This window comes from Leptopilina heterotoma, unplaced genomic scaffold (genome assembly GCF_015476425.1).
Source record: "Leptopilina heterotoma isolate Lh14 unplaced genomic scaffold, ASM1547642v1 Lhet_60, whole genome shotgun sequence".
NCBI classification, from domain to species: Eukaryota; Metazoa; Arthropoda; class Insecta; order Hymenoptera; family Figitidae; genus Leptopilina; species Leptopilina heterotoma.
Genome location: NW_025111138.1, coordinates 2,932,399 through 2,956,037, shown reverse-complemented (window position 1 = coordinate 2,956,037; position 23,639 = coordinate 2,932,399). Strand labels below are relative to the sequence as shown.

At 25.5% G+C, this 23,639-nt stretch overlaps 6 protein-coding genes across 7 annotated transcripts in view; 3 read left to right on the top strand and 3 right to left on the bottom strand.

The window, feature by feature from the left end:
• LOC122509290 (BAG domain-containing protein Samui-like) overlaps positions 1-2,302 on the bottom strand; it is a 30,200-nt gene extending 27,898 nt beyond the window's left edge. Inside the window, exon 1 of the mRNA XM_043623232.1 lies at positions 1,918-2,302. Coding sequence (XP_043479167.1) covers positions 1,918-2,091 — 174 coding nt within the window. The 5' untranslated portion in view covers positions 2,092-2,302. The remainder of the gene's footprint in view (positions 1-1,917) is intronic.
• Positions 2,303-2,586: 284 nt separating this feature from the next.
• On the top strand, positions 2,587-5,905 carry LOC122509409 (U6 snRNA phosphodiesterase). Its single transcript, XM_043623448.1, has 4 exons — positions 2,587-2,795; positions 2,924-3,066; positions 5,177-5,508; positions 5,646-5,905. The coding sequence occupies exons 1-4, from the start codon at positions 2,713-2,715 to the stop codon at positions 5,847-5,849; spliced, it is 762 nt and encodes a 253-aa protein (XP_043479383.1). The 5' UTR covers positions 2,587-2,712; the 3' UTR covers positions 5,850-5,905.
• LOC122509408 (tonsoku-like protein) lies at positions 5,800-12,617 on the bottom strand. The gene is made up of 6 exons (XM_043623447.1): positions 12,287-12,617; positions 11,882-12,133; positions 11,549-11,717; positions 9,990-10,402; positions 7,511-9,646; positions 5,800-6,829 (listed from the first exon to the last, which is right to left on the bottom strand). Exons 1-6 carry the CDS (start codon positions 12,297-12,299, stop codon positions 5,883-5,885), a joined length of 3,930 nt encoding a protein of 1,309 aa, XP_043479382.1. The 5' UTR covers positions 12,300-12,617; the 3' UTR covers positions 5,800-5,882.
• A 164-nt stretch (positions 12,618-12,781) lies between these two features.
• The window catches only part of LOC122509274, a 22,983-nt gene continuing 12,125 nt past the window's right edge, over positions 12,782-23,639 (top strand). Inside the window, exons 1-6 of one of the 2 annotated variants that reach the window (XR_006302336.1) lie at positions 12,782-13,195; positions 13,368-13,500; positions 13,566-13,680; positions 13,759-13,876; positions 13,962-14,008; positions 14,129-14,217. Coding sequence is in view for 1 of the 2 variants with exons in the window: in XM_043623209.1 (XP_043479144.1) it covers positions 13,063-13,195; positions 13,368-13,500; positions 13,566-13,680; positions 13,759-13,876; positions 13,962-14,008 (546 nt within the window). In the remaining variant the exon portion in view is untranslated. Of the gene's footprint in view, positions 13,196-13,367; positions 13,501-13,565; positions 13,681-13,758; positions 13,877-13,961; positions 14,105-14,128; positions 14,218-23,639 lie in introns of those variants that run through there. The other variant, XM_043623209.1, reaches the window with a different exon arrangement.
• LOC122509529 (fas-binding factor 1) lies at positions 14,112-21,780 on the bottom strand. Its single transcript, XM_043623676.1, has 13 exons — positions 21,670-21,780; positions 21,295-21,476; positions 20,524-21,224; positions 17,227-17,745; positions 16,866-17,068; positions 16,587-16,749; positions 16,136-16,427; positions 15,744-15,976; positions 15,460-15,603; positions 15,098-15,262; positions 14,687-14,844; positions 14,323-14,461; positions 14,112-14,213 (listed from the first exon to the last, which is right to left on the bottom strand). The coding sequence occupies exons 2-13, from the start codon at positions 21,467-21,469 to the stop codon at positions 14,112-14,114; spliced, it is 2,994 nt and encodes a 997-aa protein (XP_043479611.1). The 5' UTR covers positions 21,470-21,476; positions 21,670-21,780.
• LOC122509273 (ER membrane protein complex subunit 8/9 homolog) overlaps positions 21,893-23,639 on the top strand; it is a 2,953-nt gene continuing 1,206 nt past the window's right edge. Inside the window, exons 1-3 of the mRNA XM_043623208.1 lie at positions 21,893-22,165; positions 22,475-22,551; positions 22,624-22,696. Coding sequence (XP_043479143.1) covers positions 21,956-22,165; positions 22,475-22,551; positions 22,624-22,696 — 360 coding nt within the window. The 5' untranslated portion in view covers positions 21,893-21,955. The remainder of the gene's footprint in view (positions 22,166-22,474; positions 22,552-22,623; positions 22,697-23,639) is intronic.

The window sequence follows — 23,639 nt, the reverse complement described above, 5'->3', positions numbered from 1 at the left end:
GAAAATTCTATAAATATTTTCTAATAAAAAATTCTTGCTTTTCTGAATTTAATTATTTATATTCTTGTGAGTAAAAAAAAATTTCATGCAATTTTAATTCAACACTTTCATTTAAGAAACCAAAGTACAAAAAATATAACTCGAATTTTAATTTATTCTTTTGATGGTAACAGTTTTCTTTTTAACTGTTTTTTTTTCATTTATATAAAGTAACAGTTGAAAAAAATAGATTTAACCATATTGTATAAAATTGAATACTGAATAGACTCAAAAATATTGAAAAGATTTCAATGTAAAGGATTAAAAATGTGGTTGACTCACTTAACATTTTTTTTTCTATTTACAGGTATATAAAAAATTAAAAAGAAAACTTTCTTTGAAAATTAAGTTCAATAAACGGGATTGACTTTAAGGCGCAAAAAAAGTCGCTTTAGTCGATTAAAAATAAAAAAAAGTCGAAAAAGTAAATTTCTTACAAGAATTTTCGAATAATTTAAAAAAAACAAATTAATTTTTTGAAGAATTTTAATTAAAAATTTTGAATATGATTGTTTTCTCGCTAAAATGATAAGAATAATTCTTAAAAATTTTAATGTTATATATTCTTTTTTGAATGAATTTAGATTTTCTGAAATATGTAATTAAAAATATAGAAAATAATTGATATTTTAAAAAATTAAAATGAAAAAAATTCTAATAAGCAGAATTATTAATAATTTATTAATGTGAAAATAATTTACAAGCAATTAATTAATTTTAATTAAATAGCACTTAAGTAATTAATTATGCTTAAAAATAAATTCAATTTACTAAAAAATAATATAGAAAGATTAAAAAAATATTAATCAGAAACAAAAATAATTCTAAGTTTCAGTTTCGCAGATGTTTAGCATTATATATTAATCTAGGTCTCTTTTTTTCTTGAATGGATTATTTATGCGCGAAAAATGATTAATTTTCTCCATTTTAGAAAATATGAGAGAAAAAAATTATAAAAAGGGAATAACCGCTAATAAATATTGTACAACATTTATAATTCAGTGCAAAGGCGTCTCGATATGTATCGGGGTTGAAAGAATCCATTCATTAACATCATGATGATCGCATTAATAATCAGAGTAGATTGATCAAATTATAATAAAAAATTGAAATTTTGAATGGCGATCGTGTAAAAAGTAGATTACAAAAGCCACATTTTACATTTATAGCGACACGAGCTTTTGATAAAAAAATTAATCACAGACATAAAACTTTTGTTGGCTAATCACTATTGCATAGTATTAATTTAAAATTTATCTAATATAAAAGCAAATTATTCAATGACCTGGAATTATTTTCATAAAAAAAACACTTTAATCTCAAGTATCCATAAATAATGTCAACACTTTACTTTTATTTCAATAGTGTTAATAAAGCAATTATTGACCATATGATTGTATAAATTAAAACCATTAAAATGTACCTAATTATTTACTGAAATTTTAAGTCACCTTATAAAAATAATTAATAATATTTTTAAAAAAGTTTCTATTTCATTAAATTTTCAAAACGTTTCATAATTAATTAAACCTTTCGTTTAAAGAATTTACAAAAGCAAACATAAATCAGTGAAAAAAATGATAAATGATTATCCTATTTCAAACATATTAAATATTAATTAAAAGTGAAAAAATAAGCCACGAAAAAATTTTATCTTAATAAACTTTAAATGGACTGTTGGACGCACATGATGAAAAAAATGAGGTTAAGTACTCGGATATTTTCAAATAATGAAATAACTATACATATTTTTTCCCAGAATTTTCAAGAAAAGATATTAAATTTATATCAAAGTCGAATAAAGATTATATCGCCAAGTGATAAAAGTTGTGTAACAATGAAAAAACAAAAGATAACCATACAAAAAAAACAACTCACTCTGGGAAAATTCGCATGCCGTTCGAATGGATCTCGTGACAATCTCATATTTGGTTCAAAAAACGAATCCGTGTCTTCTTCAAATTGTTGTTTAATCTCTTCTAAAATTTCATCTCCAGATTTCCCGCGTAATCTATCGCTAATTTTCGGTTTTTCACGATAATAAAAAGACATTATTTTTATTCGAAATCAAAAACCAAAAAAAAAATATTTCACACTTCACTTAAACTTTTCCGTTTGTTTATCATACATTAAACTATATGAAATTCTTGTCTAAATTTAATACTTAATTGTAGTTTTTCTTTATAAATAGTTTTTTCATACACTAAGAACTATTAAATTCAATTCTAAACAACATTCTCCTGAGACGCTTTGCGTGAAACTAAACAACGCTTCGCGCCAATTGGAGATTAAGGCGCCGGCAATCAGGGACGAATCTAAAAGGGGCCCAAGGGTTCTTTAATTCTTTTTATCAAATTCATCAAATTTCAATCAGATTTTTGAAATTTGAAAGTTATTTTCTTTTTTTAACCGCTTTTTTGTACACTAGACCCTTAAAATTTGAATTTAGATAAAAATATTTAGAAATTAAAGAAAATTTTTCGAAATTTCCCGCTAAAAATACATTACATTCACGCAGGCGCAAATTTTGACAGGTGAAAAGTGAGGTTATGTTTTTGTAAACATGGTATAAACGTCGTAGGTCGTAACGTAAACATTTTTCTTTAGATTGTAAATAGAATATTTTTCTACTTGTAAAAGTAATGCATATAATTAATTTTAATGTGAATAATCATGTCTGCATTGAGTCTAATTGGAGAATATTCTTCTGATACAGAAGAAGAAGTATTTAGTCCAAAAAAAGTGAATCTTGATAGGTTAGTAATTTTCAATTTCGCACAAACGACTTTTAAAAAGCTTTTTGAAACTAATTTCGCTAATTTCTTTATTTGTAATAACTAGTAATAATAAATAGGACTCATTAAATTGATTTATCACATTAAAGATTACCAGTACCTGAAAGTATATTATCCTGGAAAGGTGTCAAACATCACGAAGAAATTGATGATGATCCTTCTCTACATGATGGTAGAATACGAACTTTTAAACACGAGCGTGGAAATTGGGCAACTCTAGTTTATATTTTATGTAAATATAAAATTTATTCAATTATTAAGCGGATTTTAGTTTAACAAGGTTGACAGGTCTGGGAAATCAGAAAAAAGTCAAAATAGTTATTTTCGTAACAAGGGCGCAAAATAGGTGATTGCGACGATGGCGAAATGAAGGGACCGAGGGGACACAATTTCGCGCCCGAGGCGAAGCCGAGGGAGCGAAAGTGTCCCCGAGGTCCCGAAATTTCGCCAAAGTCGTAATCACCTTTGCGCCCATGATGCGAACATAATTTTTTGTCCTAACTGCATGGAAAGTATGGCATTGAGGGCACGCACGATTAAACACTCATATTAGTTAAAAATTAAGCTCTATATAAACATTATATCGAATGAAGTCTTATAATGATAGAAGTTTTAAAATAGAAATAAAAAAATAATGTATTCTGGAAACATAGTATTTATTTAGAACGTAGTAATTAATAATTAAACAAAACTGAAACAAGAACTTTTAAAATTGACAATTTTGATAAACGAAATGGGAACAAAACCAAATGTCTCATAAGTTTTTTTAGAGAAAATAAAAAAAACTTGCAAATTTTTAAAGGTAAAATAAAACAAGTTCAAAATATTTGCAGTTCTATAGTCAACTTAAAAAGAAAGTCGAAAATGTCGCATTTTAATGAAGAAAATCGAATAATTAACAAGCGGGCGCAAAATACTTTTCCGCCCGCTCGGTGGTAGGGGAAGCGGGCGGAAAATACTTTACCGCCCGCTGACGTCATACAAGCGGGCGCAAAATACTTTTCCGCCCGCTTCCCCCACTCCCGGGCGTAATGTGTTACTTTGCGCCCGCCTTAAGTGCCCGAAATGACATACTTTCCGTGCAGGTAGGACAAAAAAGTATTTAAAATTCAAGTGGATTTCAAAAATGTTTTAAGTGAACTTTTTTTTCTCTGAGCCGTAAATAATTGAATTCTCAGGCAACATTCTCAAAAATTATTAAAATTAATTTATTCAGAAAGGAATTATAGTTATAAATTCTAAAAAATAATTGAATTAAAATCTTGAAAAATAAGTTTTGAGAAGTTACAGTGATTCTAATACAAATTATTAAATTTTAAAAGATTTGAAAAATAATTGAATTCTTGTGAAGAATTTTACTCAAATCTTTTTAAATAATTTAATTCTCGTGATAAAGTTTATAAAAATAATTGAATTCTTGCGAAGAATTTTATTCAAATGTTTTTAAATAATTAAATTCTCGTGAGAAAGTTTATTATTTACAAAAATAATTGAATTATTTAGAAGAATTTTATTAATTATAAAAATAATTGAATTCTTGCAAAGAATTTTATTCAAATGTTTTTAAATAATTGAATTCTTGTGAAAAATTTTATTATTTAGAAAAATTATTAAATTCTTGTGAAAATTTTTATATTTGGAAAAAAAATTGAACCCCTGAGAAGAATTTGATTGTTTAGAAAAATAATTGAATTCTTGAAAAGAATTTTATTAATTATAAAAATAATTGAATTTTTGCGAAGAATTTTATTCAAATTTTTTATAAATAATCGAATTAACATGAAAAAAAATTTATTAATTGTGGAAAATAATTGAATTTACATGAAAAAATGTTATTATTTGGGAAAATAATTAAATTTTAGTGAAGAACATTTATAAAATTTTTTTAAATAATTGAAATCTTGAGAAAAAATTTGCCAGGAATTTTATTAAAATAATTGAATTTCAGAGAAGAATTTTATTATTTTTAAAGATAATGGAAATTTTGACGAGAATTTTTTTAAATTTTTAACATAATAGAATTTTTGGGAAAAATTTTATTACTTTTAAATATAATTGAATTTGTGCAATCATTATTTTGTAACTGCTCCAAAATTCAATTTTTTTTAAAAGTATTTTAAAATTAAAGTAATATTATTTTAAAATATTTTAAAATTCTTCTAGAAATCCATTATTTTTAATAATTAAATAAATATCAGAATATCTATTTTTTATTTTTTCTTTCTTTAGTGTCAAAATTCTGTTTATGAAAAAGTCATGAAAAAAAATCAAATTTTTTTAGCAACCTTGTTTGAATTTTAAGTTTTCTTTTTCAAAATTTATAAATACTTTTTTCCCAACAGATAAGCCAAGTACAGCACTTCATTCTTGGATGGAAAATGTAAAGTCCGAACAATTTTTCGAAGACGGAAAACTATTTGATGAATTTCATATCAGTTTAACACGAACCGTTGCAATAAAATTTCACTGGATTACTTCTTTTGTCGAAGGACTCAAGGAGATGTGCAAAAATTTGAATAGCTTTACAGTCGAATTAAAAGACATTAAAGTTTATTGCAATGATGACAGAACTCGAACTTTTCTCGGAATTGCTTGCGAAAACAGGGCCTTAAATAACGTGACGGAAAATTTAAACAAACTATTCAACGAGTACCAATTACCCTGTTTTTATGAGGTATTTTTTTAAATTAGATTTTTAATACTTCAGTTGTTATACTTTAGTATGACTTTAGTAATACTTTTTCAAGTATATTTTCAGCTTTTTTTCAAGTACACTTTTTTTAAAGTTTAATTTGAATTTCTCCTTTTTAGGAAGCATCGCACCACGTAAGTTTTCTGTGGACCCTCGGCGATCAAGTTGAAAGTCTAAAAAAACTCGTTCCCACTTTATCAGCCTCATTGAAAACATTCCTATTTGACAATTTTGAGGATGGGTTTATAGACGTTCATGAATTACACTGTAAGATTGGAAATAAATTATATACATTTAAACTCAGATCGGAATCTGTTGTGTGATACAAATATGTACATAAACTGTTAGAATATAAATTATACAGGTTTAAATATAACAATATCGTGAGGTAATTTACTAGATAAACCCCTTCCCCTCCACAAATTTTCCCATTCATCTATCACATTTTCAATCATACTTATTATTAAAGTACAAACTTCTGGACTCGTTATTGTCACATCAATTGATGGTAGATCGATAATTTTCGCACAACCAGCAACATCAATGTAAAATAAACTTGGTTGTCGTTTTAATAAAGCATTCACTGATACTTTTGTGATATCCTTATTTCCATTTAGGACAAATTTCGAAAGATTTGGCGTTTCTGTTAAAATTCTTCTCACATCGGCGTCAGTTATTTTACAGGAAGACAATTCTAAATTCTCCAATGCGAATAGAGAGTATTTTGGATTATTTATGATTTTACTGACAAAATTAGAACTGCATGGACTTTGGGTGTTTGATAATGTTAAGCCGAGCATTTGTCTTTGCAATAGACGACTTATACCATCGCCACCGAGTGCATTCCATGAGACGTCCAAATTTTCAAGTGCATCGTTTGTTAGGGTAAATTGTATATCCTCCAATTTACAGTAGCGTAAATTTAATGTTTGAAGATGCTGCAAAGGTTCGAGTAAATTGTACAATTTTCCCTGACATCTTGAACCCAGTGGATTGTAACTGAGATTTAATATTCGAAGTTGTTGAGGAAATCGTTCAATTTGTGACAGAACATCAAAGTCGATGTCACAATTTTGTAAATGTAATTCGTAGAGAGATGACACTCTTTGAAGGGTAATGTTTAATAATTTTCCATGATTGAAGAGTAATCCTCCTGTTAATTGTAGGGTTTGTAAATTTTTCTGATATTGTAGACACTTCAATAGCGGTGGTAATTCCTCGTCTAATGTCTCTTTGAAATTTAATCGAAATATGGAAGAATTTTCACAGACTTTAAGGCACTTTATTGTCGTTTCTTGAATATCTGAAAAAAAATTGGAAATTTGTATTTTAATTAATTCATCATTTTTTATCAACTTTATTTCCATTAAACACAATTATTTCAATTAAATCCAAATAATTGCAAATTTAATTTAATCTTTTTAAATTATTTACTGGAATTTAATGGTATTTTGAAAGAATGTTAATTCCAATTTTTCAAAAACCTAATTTTTTCATAATTTCTAAATTACATTGCATTCAAAACTAGAATAATTTATTTGTTAAATAAATATTTGAATACTTTTTCATTTCTTGAAATTAAATAAAAATAATTTCAATGATTTCAATGTAAATTTTTTTTAATTTAATTATGCATTTCTAAAAATAACAACTGTAATTCTTCCAAAATCAAATGATTTTTTAGAGAAATGGTAAATTAAGTTTTTTTTTTAAATAAAAGTTTAAATATTATTACAGTTTTACAACAATTAAAATTTTCAAAGATTTGAATCTAAAAATCAAAAGAAACAGAAGAAAAAAGTAGCTTTTAGTATCAAAAATCTAAAAAAAAGTATCCAAATAGTATCAAATCGAAAACAAAAATTAGTAAATAGTAGATTTTAGTAAATAAGTGCGAAGCCTGTAAATTTAGAAATTAAAAAACGAAAAACAAAACAGTAAATTTAGAAGTTGAAATTATTTTGGAATTTAAAAAAATACTCACTTGTTTTGCAATTTTGAGAGATACTCTTGTACCGTTCGACGATACCAGGAGTGTAGAGATCAATTATTTCTCCTTTTAATTTAACTGGATCGCCAGATCGGAGGAAAAAATTCGGCGTCACTTCGGAAGTGAGTTCAACACCCTCCCAAGTGGAAATTCTTAATTTTGCCTTGCAACCTGTCTCTTTTTCGAATTTATTTTTCACTTCCTCCATTAAATTCTCGAGAACACTTTGTCGATCGGTAAGAAATGTAATTGTCGCATTATAAGTATTGTGATCAACAAGAATAGAAAAATTAATTGTTGAAGCGCTCATCTGATTAATGAGATTATTGGAAGTGTCCATAAATATCGGCGACGGCGTTCGGGAATTTGTATCTTTAGTGAAACCACTTCTCAACAGAGACGATTGTCTTGCCTTCTTTTTTCTCTTCGGAAATTCCGAATGTAACGAATCACTACTCTCAAAACTGTCTCTACTGTTTGTATCTAAATCCACATCCGAATCAACGGAAAGTTTTCTTTTAATTTTATTTTTTCCATCTTTGAAATTTAGCGTTTCTGAGGAGTGTCTTTTAACGTTTGATGAATCGAATGAATTACGTTTAACGTTTGTATCAGATGAATTACGTTTCACGTTCGATGAATCGGATGAAAGTCGTTTAACGTTTGAATCAGTGGAATTTCTCTTGATATTCGAACTCGATTCAATGGAATTTCTTTTTGAAAATGATGTTGATTCGATTGATTTTCGAACTGGGGGGATTATATCGTCCTCAAGCCAATCGTCAACGAGAATTTCTTCCGAGTCCAAAAGTGGTGCTGTGACTTTGTGTTGTTTCGCAATATTTTTCGATGAATTTGCCAAACCACCTCTGTGCTTTAAATTCATTATTGTCCGCTTATAATCCTCACCGGCAGAAATCTTCTCGGGCGATGTTTTATCGACCAACATTTTTTCCTGCTGATCATTATCATCGTCGATCCAAATTCTATTTCTTTGTGGTGTGGTTTTCTTTCGATTTTTTGGATTAACTGTCACTATTTGAATTAATTTGCTGAAACAATGATCGTACTCGGTTTGAATTTCACTCGACAATTTACCAGCACGATTCCTCCATTCTTCCAATAGATCGATTACAGTCTCATTCTCGTTTGTTGTTGCATTCACATTGGCGCCATTCTCAATGAGAAAATAAACCATGGAAAAATTTCCATTAAATGCCGCGTCGAGAAGTGGTGTTAATCCATTGCATTGCGGTCCACCTGTGTCATCGATATTGGCGCCATTCTTTATTAAAATCTTTGCAATCTCGACAAAATCGTAATTCGCTGCTTCGTGAAGTGGTGTCCAACCAAAAGAATCACGAACATGGATTGGATGTCCTTTAGCTAATAATTTCTCGACCGTTTCGATGTCACCCTTGATGCAAGCAACTTGTAGTGGTGTTTCACCTTTTTCGTTTCTTTTCACAACAAAACCTCGTTTGAATGTTCTTCTTGGTTTTTGAATATCGTCAATTTTGTGTAATGCCTCCTCGACATCGGACAATTCGTCTAGACAAATATCATCGCCGATATGTTGAGTCTTTGGTTCATCTTCATCATCATCGGATTCAATTTCGATAATTTTATTTAATGCTTTTATTTTCAATTCGATATTCTCGACTTCTACATTATCTTTGACAGTCTCGAGATAATTGAGATATTCTCTCAATACTGATAATTGTAATTTTGTTTCATTAATTTTTTTAGCGAGCGTTAGTGCTTGATTGAATTGATCTCGTATTTCGATATCTGGCGATTTTGCCGATACCATAAGTGCAGCGAGTTCTAATGTCGATCGACAAATATCTTTTTCATCCGTATGTAGAAGAAGTTCTCGTCTCGCGTAATTTAATGCTTCTACACTTCGTCCCGCGTCTTTTAATGTTTGAGCTAAACTAACCAGAGAGGCACCAATTTTTTCGCTGCGACATTCTTCCGCGTACATGAGCATTTTTCCATAATAATCTATTGCCTTCTCGTAGGATTTCACTTCAACTGCCGCGTCTCCTAAATTTTCGTAGATATTCTGCTTTGCTTCTGCATTCGTTTCGACTAGCAAACTGTCCTCTGCATTACAAATAGTCACAACTGTAAAGAAAATTATATTTTCAAAAAAGACATTTACAGAAAATAGTAAATTTAAAAATGTATTATTTTCATTGTATTTTCAAAAAAAACTGTTTAGAAAACAAAAAATAGTAAAATATAGAAAAATAAATTATTCAAATTAAAAGGAAATTATCAATCTTCCAAGTCAAATAAAAATAAAAACAACTTTTTACGTTTCGTAAAAAGTTGTTTTTATTTTTATTTGACTTGGAAGATTGATAATTTCCTTTTAATTTTAATTATATAATTTTTACCAAGTGATAAATTTATTAAAATATAAAAATAAATTATGTTTTCTCAAGAAAAAGGAAAATTAACTTACCTATTCGAAATAGTTTGATAGCATAGTCCCGGATATCGGAAGATAAATTTTTCATTATGTAAAGATTCACTAACGGTTTGCGCGCTTCTAACCATTCGCCTAATTTCAGAAGTAATTCGGCTTTTGCTAAATAAGCATCGGCCTTCATTGAATTATTATTTACTTTAGCCGATTTATCATAGAATTCCAAGGCTAGATCATAATTTGCTTGTCTTTCGTGAAAAGAACCTAATGCAATGTGTGTTCGATGAAGATCCTCCGTTAAATTATGTTCTCTACATAAAGAAGCTGCTATTTCTAATTGCTCTAAGCCTTCTTTTGGTGCGTTCTGAGCCTCTCGAACAAGCCCCAAATTTAATAATAATCTAGCTCGCATTGTGTGTAATTCCTCCTCTTTTACACTTCCTTCCAATCTGCAAACATAAATTTTATTACTTAAAAATATTTTATATACATATATATCGAATATATTGAATATTTTATATTATTCTAAATAAATATTTACTAATATTTTTCCATATTAAGATTTTCAAAAATCTCAAATTCAAACCTTTTGAAATTCAATAACTTAAAAGAATATTACAATAAAACATAAATATCTTGATTACTCCGAGTAATAAAAAAAAAATTGAACTCCTTAGAAGAATTTAATTGTTTAGAACAATAATTAAATTCTTGAAAAGAATTTTGTTAATTATAAAAATAATTGAATTCTTGCAAAGAATTTTATTCAAATTTTTTCTAATAATGGAATTATCATGAAAAAATTGTATTAAATGTGAAAAATAATTGGATTTACATGAAAAATGTTATTATTTGGGAAAATAATTGAATTTTTGGGAAGAATATTATTAAAATTTTTTTTTAAATAATTGAAATCTTGAGAAAAATTTTGCCAGGAATTTTATTAAAATAATTGAATTTCGGAGAAGAATTTTATTATTTTTATTAAAAATAAAGACCTCTATTATTTTTAAAGATAATTTAAATTTTTACTAGAATTTTTTGAAATTTTGGAACATAATTGAATTTCAACGTAAAATTTTATTATTTTTGAAAATAATTAAATTTCTGCAATTATTTATAGGAAACTTCTCCAAAATTCAATTTATCCAGTGTTTTTAACTAAAATTCTTTTAGAAATCCATTTTTTTAAATAATTAAGTAAATATATATATTAAAAAATTTAACTAATTTCAGAAGAATTTGAATTATTAAAATTTTTCAAAAATCTAAGTTCTTTAAAATTTCTAATTAAATTCATTGAAAATTAAAATTTTATAAAATTTTATATTGAATCCTTTTGAAGTTCATCTATTTGTGATAATTTTAAAAGAAACTCTTTTAAAATTCAATTAATTTGGCAATATTTAAGTAGTAAAATTATTCATTAAATAATTTATAAGTAATAATTTTATTATAGTTCTTCAAGAATTAAGTTATTTAAAAAGAAATTATTGTCAGAAATAGAAAAAAATTGAAGGTTTTGTATTATTAGAATTCGTGGTAATTTCATAGTTTATGAGGCAAACAAAAAAGTCACCAAAATTCAGACTTACTTGGAACAAACGCGAATACTTTTACAATACGCTTTTTTGGCATTTTTAAGAGCTTCTTCTTTCTCATCGCCTTTTTCTGTTATGCTTTCAGCTAAACAAAAGTACGTCCTTCCTAAAGTAGCAAAAGCTCGTTGAACTTCTAGGAGATTTTCAAGTTCACGAGCTCCTTCTGTTAGGTAGAGAAATTTCGTTTTAGAATTTAGCTTTCGTTTTAAAACAAAAAGTTTAGATTAAAATAGTAATTACTATACATCGTAAAGCTTAATTATTAATTTAGAATTAAGAAAGAATCTGTAGAAAATATTTACAAAGTAATATAATAATGAGAATTACCTAGATGTAAATTTTGATGAAAGAGAGCTTCTTGATAATTTCCTAAATTACCATACATTTCTCCAATCATACGATGTGCTATCGCACATTCTAGTTTATCGCTTTTGCAAACTTCCGCTTGTTCAACATATTGTTGCAAGGCATTTTCAAAATCTCCCTGCTCAAAATAAAAGTCGCCAAGATTTTTCAAAATTTCCTTCAACTGACTAAAATTATTGTCACGCAAAGCGCGTTGTTTTCTCTTCAAGAGTTCTGAAATAAAATTATAATAATAAAAATCCACTATATCAAATATTAAATAAAGATAAAAAATATTACATTAAGCAGAAATGTCAAAAATATAACAATTAGAACAAAACATAAACAAAACAAAAAATAATTATTAAAAATTAAAAAGAAACTTACTCTCTTCATTCATTTCGACAAAAAATTATTGCTCCATGTATAAAATCAGAAATAGCACAAAAATGCTGATTTTGCAAAACAGATTTTTTTTACACAAACACTTTATAATAATAATTCAGAAAATCAGAGGTTAATTTTTCATTGTCTCACCACAGACACAAATAATAGAAACAGTTATTAATTACTAATATCAAAAAATAAAACAACATCAAGTCATTGTCATGTAAAAGCAATTAAAGTAACAAAAATTATTACTGTTCTAAATAATAAAAACTGAGTATAAAATTTTATAACATAAACAATCAGGAGAAATACCGCGTTGTCAACATTATTTTTTAAACAATGCTACCAACTTTTCAGATTTCCTTTTAATTTTACTGCAGAGAATTCAATTGGCTGGAACTTTTTGAAACAACCAATTGAAAATAAGAAAACGATTTTTATGTTGTTCAACCTGATGTGCAACTGGTGCCATCTGAAGATAGTTTGGTTTAAATGTCAACGGTGTAAACAATAGTTTCAAACGTAAATAAAAATAAAAATTTGTTTTTCAAATAAGTTCGGTTGTAATTAAGAATTGTGCAGTGAATAATTTAGGAAGAACAGTTTCTTTAGTGTATTGTGTCAATGATCTTTAGAAGGTTTCTTGTTCACAAAGATTCGTAAAACCCGTAAAACATAATGAAAAGTCGTTTTTAGGTTAGGTTCCAATATATAGTTTATTATAACGTTCGTTTCTGTTTAAAAACAATTCTATAATTAACAATAGAGCTAAAATGAATAAAGTGGATGCATTTATTGCCGTTTTAAAAGAAAAGAATAAATTGCAACAGGAGAAATGCAAAATAGAGAAAAATGATCAGGAGAAAGAGAAAACGAAAATGATCAACGATGTTGTTGAAACAACTGGTAAGGGATTAAGAAATCAATTTAATATTAACATTATAATAATGAATATTAACATTAATGATAAATATTAACTCAAAAAACAAAAATCACAAAATAAAAAAAGTTAATAATAAACATTAATATTAATATTAACATTATTTGTTTTACTAATGTAATTTTTTGAACATTTCAGAAAACTTGATTCAAACGAAAGAAAACATTGCGAAAAATTTGAGTTTTTTAACATCGAATAAACATTCGATATTTAAAGTGACACAGGAAGCAGAGACAACAAAAGGTCTTCCAATATCTTCCGAATGCCAACAGTAAGTAGAAAGAATATAAATTTCCTATATAATTTGAATATAAAACTATCAAAATTTTCTTTCAGGCAAGCTTTGAATTTATTTACAAACAGCATCACATTTTTAAATAATTTTCAAGACGTTCAAAGAACTTTAGAAACAGATAAAAATATAGAACTTTCGAAACCTGCAGGTGATATCGTGAGTATAAAAGAGAATTATTTGAGAAATGAAATCAATTCTAAGTGTATTTTATATAATTTTCTCTATTATTTCCAGGTGCGAAGCACAAGATCAATAGAGAACGAATTAAAGAAATTAAGATCATCTTTCAATCAAATTGAAGCTTTGCAGTTAAAAGTCGAACAATTGAAAAATACTCTCTTCATTCCTGAAAGTAAGTGAGATATTTGTCAAAAAAAAGTCTATAAAAAATCATTCTGAATAATTTCCAAACTTATTATTAAAAAACCTTTTTTCAGGTGAAACTCAACAGGAGTTAGATGATTCCATTTATATTAATACATAAGTAATTTATTTATTTTTTAAAAACATTTTACTTTCTCTAAATCACACTGTACAGTTTTATATTGAAATATACTTAAAAAAATTCATTTAATAAAAATCTCGATTCAATATTTTGCTGTAGGAATGTAATCGAAATATTGGCTGGACGCATCCAATTTATTGTCAAGGTCCAATTTCAATAAAATCAATTGAGGATCCACAATATCCTAGGTAAATAGACAAATTTAATTATTATTTTATGTAAAAAAAATCAGAGTGGCCACATTGTCAGTAAAAGTTTAAATTTAAATTAAGAAAAATTTTTTGTAATATTACCGAGAAATGTGTTTTCATCATATTGGAATGAACATCCGATAAATATGGTGTTTCATCAATATATTTTTCTTGAGGTTCGATTATATTGATGTCTTTCTCCGGTCTCTCGACAAGACCAATTTTCAATGACAGTCTTTCTCTACAAAAATTCATTACATTTACTAGTTATAAAATTGTGATTAATTATTTATTATGGAAAATTTCTAAAATAATTGCAATTTTAAATATTTTTTATTAATGAACATAATAAATATTTTAAAAGATTTAATTTCTCTTTTTGGAAATTCTGAAGGAATACTTTTGAATTTTATGTTTTTACTTGTTCTTCTTTTGCGTAATATTTTAGTGAATTATTTTTCTTTACCTTGCTAGGGACAGTTTCTCGGCAGCTATTCTATTTTCTCTTTGAGCGAGAATTTCAAATTGTGTTTGCACCTGATTCATTCTTTCTTTAGATTCTTCTTCTATTCTGTGAGCTTCTTGTAGGGCTCGTAATCCTTCTTCTCGTTTCGTCAATGCTGACTTTAAATAAGAACAATGAGTATTAATACAATAATTTTTGTATTAATATTAACTATAATTTTATAATAATTGTAATTTAAATATTAATTTTATATTAATATTAATTTAGTATTAACATCAATTGAATAGTAATGTCAATGTAATTTTAATATCAATTTAATATTAATATTAATTTAATATTTAAAATTATTTTCATAGAAATTGCAATATTATAATTAATAATAATAAAAATGGTGTAATTAAATAAATATACTTGAGTCAACGATTCAAGTTCTTTGGCCTTTATCACAAGTTGATCTTCTTTCTCTTGGAGAACATTTTTCTGCAATTCAACTTCATTGATTCTTTCTTGCCATTTTCTTCTCTCTCGAAAAGCATTTTCCGTAGCTTCCTGAGCACTTTTTATCATTTCTTCTAACTAAATATTTTAATACTTAATTTAGATATTTACTTTAATGTTTACTTCAATAAAGTAATGAATTAATTAAAATAATGATTAAAGGTTTTTTAATTAGCAGTTTAAAAATTATAAATTAGTTAATACTAAATTATTTTTAATAGTAATTTTCTTTAAATTTTAGAAAAGAGTTTTCTTTTATTCAGCAAAATACGAACCTCAGCCTTTGCAACATCATCGTTGCCAGATTTTAGTCTATTAGAAATTTCCAATTTCCCCTTTTCCTCAATGAGTGCCTGCCTTTCTTTAGCAAGAAGTTCAATTCGTTTCTCTTGTTCTTTGCGCCAAGCTTGTTTTATATCCTACGGAAAGAATTAAACAAAATTCTTTTAAATACTTTATAATATTGGAAAAAATATTTTTAAATATTCATTTCTAAATTTAAATTCACATTTAAATATTCACAAATATTCAGGGAATAAAATTTGAAATATCATTTCACCTCTAAATGATTTCGTTCCCATTTTGTTTGCTCTAAAAATAATTCTTTTTCCCTGAGAAAAGCTTGTTCTTTTATTTTCAGTCTGTCTTCTATCTCAGCGTGCTGTCCATTTCTTTTTTCTGTATCGAACGCAAGTTTAATGGCAGTTTCTTCTAATTTTTGAGCCGATATTAATAATTGTTTTCGCTCAATTTCCGACGTCTCGTTTTCTTTATTGACTTGTTCTCTCATCACTAAAAAGAAAAATGCCGATAATTTATCAATTTGTCACTAAAATTTCTTCATTATTATTCTCATGTTAGAATAATCTTATAATTTACGAAATAATTTATAAAATAATTTATAAAATAGTTTATAAATTTCTAATATAAATAATAATTAGTAAAATATACATTTCAAATGATCAGCTTGCGTTTGAAAATAAATTTCCCTCGACTCGTGAAACGTATCGTTCCTCTCCTCTATTTTCTTTTCCAAAATTTGTAAATTTCCAATAACATTGTCAGTCTTTTTTACAATATCATCGATATTCTCCTTCTGATTAGAAAATACTTTAATTGCTTCCTGTTCAATCATTTTTGCTTTTGTGATATTCTGAATAGTTTCGGCGTGTTCGTTTTGCAGTAGGATTATACTTTGAGAATGCCGCTCATAAATTTGTTGAATAGCCAAGAGATGCTCTTTCTAACAGAATTAAAACAATTTAAAGAAAATGAAATTAACAATCAAATTAATAAATAATTACTCTTTAACTAATTTATAAAAAAGAATTGTTTCACTAATTTAGTAAATAATATTTTAGATTTTATTCTTGTAGTTATTAATATCGAAACAAATATTTACCTTTAATTCCTCTTTTTCTTCTTTATGGCTTTTTTCCATTTCTGTCATTTCCACTTTTAATTTTTGCAATTTCGCCTCATAATCTGCTTCTAAATTGTCGAAATTTAATTGCATTTTTTGCTCAAATCTATCGATGATATCCTCCAAGATTTTCACTTGCTTTCTGTATGGAGAGAAAATGTTTTAGATTTCAACAATGGGAGAAAATGATTGTTTCATTTTTTTTTTTGCAACATTTCTTGAAAAAGAAAAATTTAAATAATGATTTAATATATTTACTTATAAGATTCGTCAAAAATTGTCATTTCCTTTTCGTGTTTTTCCCTTAGGCTTTCTATTGTACTCTCTAAATAGAGCTTTTCCAATTGTAATTTTTGTACGTGACTTTCGTTTTCTATATTTTTGTCAATAAAGTCTTTAGGAATGTCAGTCTTGTTTGAAGAAAAAATTAACGGCATTGACGTAGGTTGTGACATCAAGGTCTTTAATTCAAGAAATAAATTACAAAATTTATTGATACATTTTTTTAAAAATTAAAAACAAATTTTTAGAGTAAATTTTAAATTAAATTTAAAAATTACAAACAATGTTTAATTTCAAATATAGAAGAATTTGAATATCATTTTTTAAAATTACTTGCCTGTAGATAGGAATCAATTCGATTCTGTTGCATTTTCATTTGGGCTTCCAATAAAGTTTGCCTCTCTATTTGCCTAGTAATTAACATATTAAACTGTTTCTCTTGATCGTTCAGTCTAAGTGTTTGATTTTCAAGAAGATTAGTAAATTTATCGTTGTGCTGCGACAGCGTTGAAGCTGTTCGCAATATATTTTCTTGTTGCTGCATTGAAACGAGAGCCGCCTGTTGATCAAATTGTGTTCCCAATAAAATTGACGATGTCTGAGGAAATAATAGTCCACTGTCTTGATTTTGTTCAATAATTTCCGTTTCTTTACTCGCAGCACTGAGAGTCGAAGTTGCTGGTTCGACGATTTGTTTTGAATTTGTATTCGGCGCTGATATTTCTTCCGATTTTTCTTCTTTCACATTTTTACGACCACCGAGCCATTCTGGTAGATTGTCATTTGCTGTACTTTTTGAAACTTTTTCTTCTTTTTTACTCGACTCAATGGTGGTGAGAGAATTCTTCTCGATTTCCTAAAATGAAAAGAGAAAATAATATTTTTATTGATAGATTTTTGTTAATTATTACCGAATATAATAAAATAGTAAATTTAGGTTGCCACAAAAATTTAATTTTTTCCCCTAACTTTTCCCTAATTTCCAAAAAAAATTTTAACTTGAATATTTTAATATAAAAATAAAGATGACCAAATCATTATTTTATATTATAAAAATATTATTTCTGTAACTTCTTCAAAATTGTTTTCATCATTTCAATTCAATTATTATTCTCTTGAATTTTTAACTAAAATTCTTCTTTAAATCAATTATTTTTAATAATTTTTGAAAAAGTTCTTTCAGAATTTTCAAATTTATTTGTTTACAATTTAATTTTACGAAATTTCGATTATTCGGAAATTCTTCAATTAAATATATTTTAGAAAATAAAAACATGAAATATTTAAAAACAATTCAATTGAACTAATTCAAACAAATTAATTCTACAGAATTCTTAGTTAAATGTATGAAAAGTTCAAATTTTCAAAGATTTTAATTTGGAAACCTTTTCAAAATTCAATTATTTTTAAAACTCCACGCTACAATGCTTTTAATATTAAATTATTATTTAAAATTTCATCTAGAATTCATTTTTAAATCAATTTTAGTAGACAATTTTACGAGAATTCAATTATTTTCTAAATTTTAATTTAAAATTCTTTAAAAATACAAGTATATTTAAAAGTTATTTCTGAAAGTAAACAAACAAAATTTTTTTAAATATAAATTTTATTTCAATTAAATTTGAATAATTGGAAATTTAATTTAATCTTTTTGAATTATTTACGGGAATCTAACTATCTTGCAAAAATTTTAATTACAACTCTTCAGATAACTAATTTTTATCATAATTTCCAAAATGTAATTACATTTTAAACTAGAATAATTTAATTTATTAAAAAAATATATGAATACTTATTTATTTTTCCACAGTAAATAAAAATAATTTCAATGATTTCAATGTAAAATTTTTTTTCTTTAATTGAACCATGTATTTCTAAAAATAACAACTGTAATTCTTCCAAAATTCAATGATTTTTTAGGGAAATGGTAAATAAATTAATTATTAAAAAAAAAAAATTAAATATTATTACAGTTTTACAAAAACTAAAATTTTCAAAAATTTGAATATAAAAATCTTTTGAAATGTAATTATTTCTAAAAATTCAATTTTTATTAAAACGTCCTACGAGAATTCAATTATTCAAATACAAAAATAAATAATTTATTGAATAATTAAATGTTTTTTTCAAAATTGAATTCTCATAAAGAATTTTATTCAAACTTTTTTAAATAATTGAATTTTATCGAAGAATTTTAATAAAATTTTTAAGAATAATTGCAATTTTCCAGGAATTCGATTAAAATTGTATTAAAAATAATTTAAATCCATCGAAAAATTTTATTATTTATGGAAATATTTGAATTCTTGCAAAGAATTTTATTCAAATGTTTCTAAATAATTGAATTCTCGTGAAAAATTTTATTATTTAGAACAATTAATAATTGAATTCTTGCGAAGAATTTTATTTAGATTTTTTTTAAATAATTGAATTAACATGAAAAAATTTTATTAATTGTGGAAAACAATTGAATTTACATGAAAAAATGTTATTATTTGGGAAAATAATTGAATTTTTGCGAAGAACTTTCTTAAAATTTATAAAAGTAATTGAAATTTTGACCAGAATTTTTTTAAATTCTGGAACATAATTGAATATCAGTGGAAAATTTTATTATTTTTGAAAGTAATTAAATGTCTGCAATTATTTGTAACTTCTTAAAAATTCAATTCTTTCAGTGTTTTTAACTAAAATTCCTCTATAAATCCATTATTTTTAATCATTATTTAAATATATATTAAAAAATTTAACTAATTTCAGAAGAATTTGAATTATTAAAATTTTTTTAAAATCTAAGTTTTTTCAATTAATTTCTAATTAAATTCATTCAAAATAGAAATTTTATAAAATTTTAAATCAAAACCTTTTGATGTTTATCTATTAATTTTTAAATAATTGAAATCTTGAAAACAATTTTACCAAGAATTTTCTTAAAATTTATTCAAATAATTTAATTTCGGAGAAGAATTTTACTATTTATAAAGATAATTGAAATTTTGACAATTATTTGCAACTTCTCCAAAATTCAATTTTTTCAGTGCTTTTAAAATACATTATTTTTAATAATGAATTAAATATATATTACAAAATTTAACTAATTTCCGAAAAATTTTAATTATTAAAATTTATCAAAAATCTAAGTTCTTTGAATTAATTTCTAATAAAATTCATTAAAAATTGAAGTTTTATAAAATTTAAAATTAAAACCTTTTGATGTTCATCTATTTGTGAAAATTGTAAGCGTATCTCTTTTAAAATTCAATTTATTTTCGAATAGTTAAGTAAAATTGTTTGTTAAAAAATTTCCAAATAATAATTTTATGATAGTTGTTAAATAATGAAGTTAACTAAAAAGAAATTATTGACAGATATAGAAAAAATTGAAGGTTTTGTATTAAAATTCATGGTGATTTCATAGTTTATGAGACAAACGAAGAAGTCACCAAAATTCAGAATTTTCTTATGAATTCTAAAAATTAAATTTTTTTCTGTACTTTTAATGAAAATCCCTGACTTTTCCCTGACCAATTCTACTTTTCCTGAATTAACTGACTTGTTGCAACCCTGTAAATAGTAATATCAAAATATTACAAATAGAAAATAAATAGAGATTTAAAAAAAAGAAATTTACGTCTCTCTTTTGTTCGCTTCCAAGTAATCCTAAGGGATCTAGTAATCCAGTCGATGGTCTTCTGCCTCTTCTGGATTCTCTCGACACTGAAACGACAGTCGTAGGCGAATAACCAGTAGTACTAGTTGTCGATTGTACGGAAAATATTGAATCGCTCTTTGTCATTAAATTTAATGATTGTTGACTCGATTTTGTTGGATTTAATTCAACTTTGGATTGCGTCGACGCCAATTCGGTGGTTCTACGAGAATCAGAAGTAGATTTATTTGTTAAGCCGCTAAATAAATTTTCCATCAATGACGATTTTTTCGATTGTTCGCTAATAGGTCGTGTTTTCTCAGTCAAATTCGAAATAATATCATCAGTGTCATCAAATAATGATTTCTGAGGTTTCTTCGATGATTTTTCTGGCACATTTTTAACAGTCGGATTGGAAACGTTTTTCAGGGAATTTTCCCTCGGCAATGTATTTATCGAATCAGTAGAATCAAGTCGAAAAGAATTTTCCTTTGGCAAAGTATTTGATTTTGTTTTATTTTGTGTAATTTGAGGTGCTTTTGATGTCACACCATTTGTCTTTATTCCAAACAAATCAGCAATTTTCTTATTTTGTGCCTGTGATGTTGTAACCGGAATCGATGTCTCCTTGGAAGTGTCATCCTCGGATAAAAGATCTGCGAGGGGATCGTCTTCATTGAAATCTATGTTTAAAAAAAAAGTTTAAATTTAAATTAATAAAAAAAAAGAAGTAAAAGAATAAAATTTTCATACCTCGAAATACGACTTTCTTTTTGGTTTCAGCACTTTGTGGTGTGATTTCTTTTTTCTGTTCACTACTTTTCAATGTACCACGAAGCAAAGCGTCGTCTAAATCTTCCATATTTTCCAATATTTTATCCAAATCTTCCGAATTAATGTCAGACGAATCCGAATGATTGTCATACATTTTTTTTCTATTTTATCAAAAGTGAAAACAAAAACAGTCAACAATAAAGAAACAACCTGTCAGTCTGTCAAATATTCGACTTTCTTTTATATTAAATAAGCACAATTTTTATTATCAATATTTATTGATTCATTCCTTTATATTGTAAATTTAAAAAGATAAAATAACTATAAAAATTTATAAATATAAATTTAATTTACTTTATAAATTCAATAATAGAAAATGTTTCAAACAAGGGTTGTCACTTAATAATAAAAAGTAAGACAATTACTAATTAATTAAACTGATCGTTGTGAATAAGGACGCCAAATATCATGTGTGTGCGTTGTCATGGCAACGAAAAAAGAAATTTATTTCAATTGGTTGAAATTAATCACGTGACTAAAATAGTGCAAAGGTGCAAAAGCAAATAGACAACTCATGCAGTTGTATATGTGAATTGTGTCTGTGTGTGTGTTACTGTGTTTACGTGTCAATCGTGTAAAAATGGCTGACGTTAATTTTTCCGCTCGTGCTTATTGTAAAATTCTTTTACACGCTATTAAATATCCATATTGTGCAATAAATGGCTTATTATTAGCTAAATCGAAAAATAAATCCGATGCTAAAACAAATGAATTACAAATTGTCGATTGCATTCCATTATTTCACATATGTCTACACATTTCTCCCATGTCAGAAGTAGCTTTAACTATGGTAAGTTGTGATAAAAATTCATAAAATTATCAAAATAGTACAATTCTAGAAGTTTTCTTTTCCATTTTGTTCCATTTTTATCGATATTAATAGAGGGAATTTAAAATTTACACACTTGTAAGTTAGGTTAGGTTTGCTGTCATTATCGATTTGTATTATGATTCGTTTTGTTAATTAATTCTGATTAAATAAATCGGTCAAATTTGAGTTTTTTTTACGAAAATAAATATGTAATACGTATCTGTATTTTTCAAATTAGTATAATTATTAATTTTATTATTTTGTTATAGTTAATATTTTATTTTCCAGATTGATCAGTATGCTTCTCGTAAAGGCCTTGTAATAGCTGGTTACTATTTAGCAAACGAAAATATGAACGACATGAGGTAAATATTTTAATTCTAGAATTTTAAACAATTATTTTAATCAACTTTTTCATTTTTAACTTAATTTTACAGTACGGATAAACCAGCTCACAGAACAATGTCAGAAAAAATAGCAGAAAATTTTGGACAGGCCCTTCTAGTTGTTGTAAGTGTCAAATAAATTAAATAAATTAAAAACTTTTTATTACTTTTTATCTGTTACACTAAAAGCTACTTTTTTCCATGTTTGAGAATTTACACAAATTTAAATTTGTTAACAGTTGAAATGAAATAATTATTTTAGAAAATTTTAATTCAGTTATTGGAAAAAATTTGAAAAAATTCTTCTCAGGAATTCAATTATTTTTAAAATTTTCAATAATAATCGTTGCAAGAATTCAATTATTTTTCTAAATATTAAAACTCATCGCAGGATTTCAATTTTTTTAATACAACTTTAATCGAATCCATCAAGAAATGTAATTCTTAAAAATTTTATTAAAATCATCAAAAGAATTCACATATTGGAAAATTTTTAAATTATATTGAAGTTCTTATTTTCTAACATAATTATATTTAATTGAAGAATTTCCGAAATTTCGTAAAATTGAATTGTAAAAAAATGGATTTGAAAATTCTCAAAGAACTTTTTCAAAAATTATTAAAAATAATTGTTTTAAAGAAGAATTTTTGTTTAAAAACACTGAAAAAATTTAATTTTGGAGAAGTTACAAATAATTGCAAAAATTCAATTATTTTCAAAAATTTTAGTAAATTTCTTCGCTAAAGTTTAATTATTTTCCAAAATTTTTAAAAATTCTCGTCAAAATTTCAATTATCTTCAAAAATAATAAAATTCTTCTCCAAAATTCAATTATTTTAATAAATTTTATTAAAATTCTTCTCAAGATTTCAATTATTTAAAAAATTTTTAATAAATTCCTTCACAAAAATTCAATTATTTTCCAGAATTAATAAAATTTTTTCATGTTAATTCAATTATTTAAAAAAAAATTTGAATAAAATTCTTCGCAAGAATTCAATTATTTTTATAATATATAATTCTTCTCAAGAATTTAATTATTTTTCTAAACAATTAAATTCTTTTC

Excerpts from the sequence above, each read along its gene's own strand:
- LOC122509529 (XM_043623676.1), bottom strand. The coding sequence starts at position 21,469 with ATGTATGACAATCATTCGGATTCGTCTGACATTAATTCGGAAGATTTG. Across the intron at positions 17,069-17,226 it reads GAATTGATTCCTATCTACAG|ACCTTGATGTCACAACCTAC; the intron begins GCAAGTAATTTT and ends CTTGAATTAAAG. Across the intron at positions 14,462-14,686 it reads GAGAAACTGTCCCTAGCAAG|AGAAAGACTGTCATTGAAAA; the intron begins GTAAAGAAAAAT and ends GAATTTTTGTAG.
- LOC122509408 (XM_043623447.1), bottom strand. Across the intron at positions 11,718-11,881 it reads TCATCAAAATTTACATCTAG|AAGGAGCTCGTGAACTTGAA; the intron begins GTAATTCTCATT and ends TCTACCTAACAG. Across the intron at positions 6,830-7,510 it reads CTCTCAAAATTGCAAAACAA|ATATTCAAGAAACGACAATA; the intron begins GTGAGTATTTTT and ends ATTTTTTTTCAG.
- LOC122509409 (XM_043623448.1), top strand. The coding sequence starts at position 2,713 with ATGTCTGCATTGAGTCTAATTGGAGAATATTCTTCTGATACAGAAGAA. Across the intron at positions 2,796-2,923 it reads AAAAAAGTGAATCTTGATAG|ATTACCAGTACCTGAAAGTA; the intron begins GTTAGTAATTTT and ends ATCACATTAAAG. Across the intron at positions 3,067-5,176 it reads AACTCTAGTTTATATTTTAT|ATAAGCCAAGTACAGCACTT; the intron begins GTAAATATAAAA and ends TTTTCCCAACAG.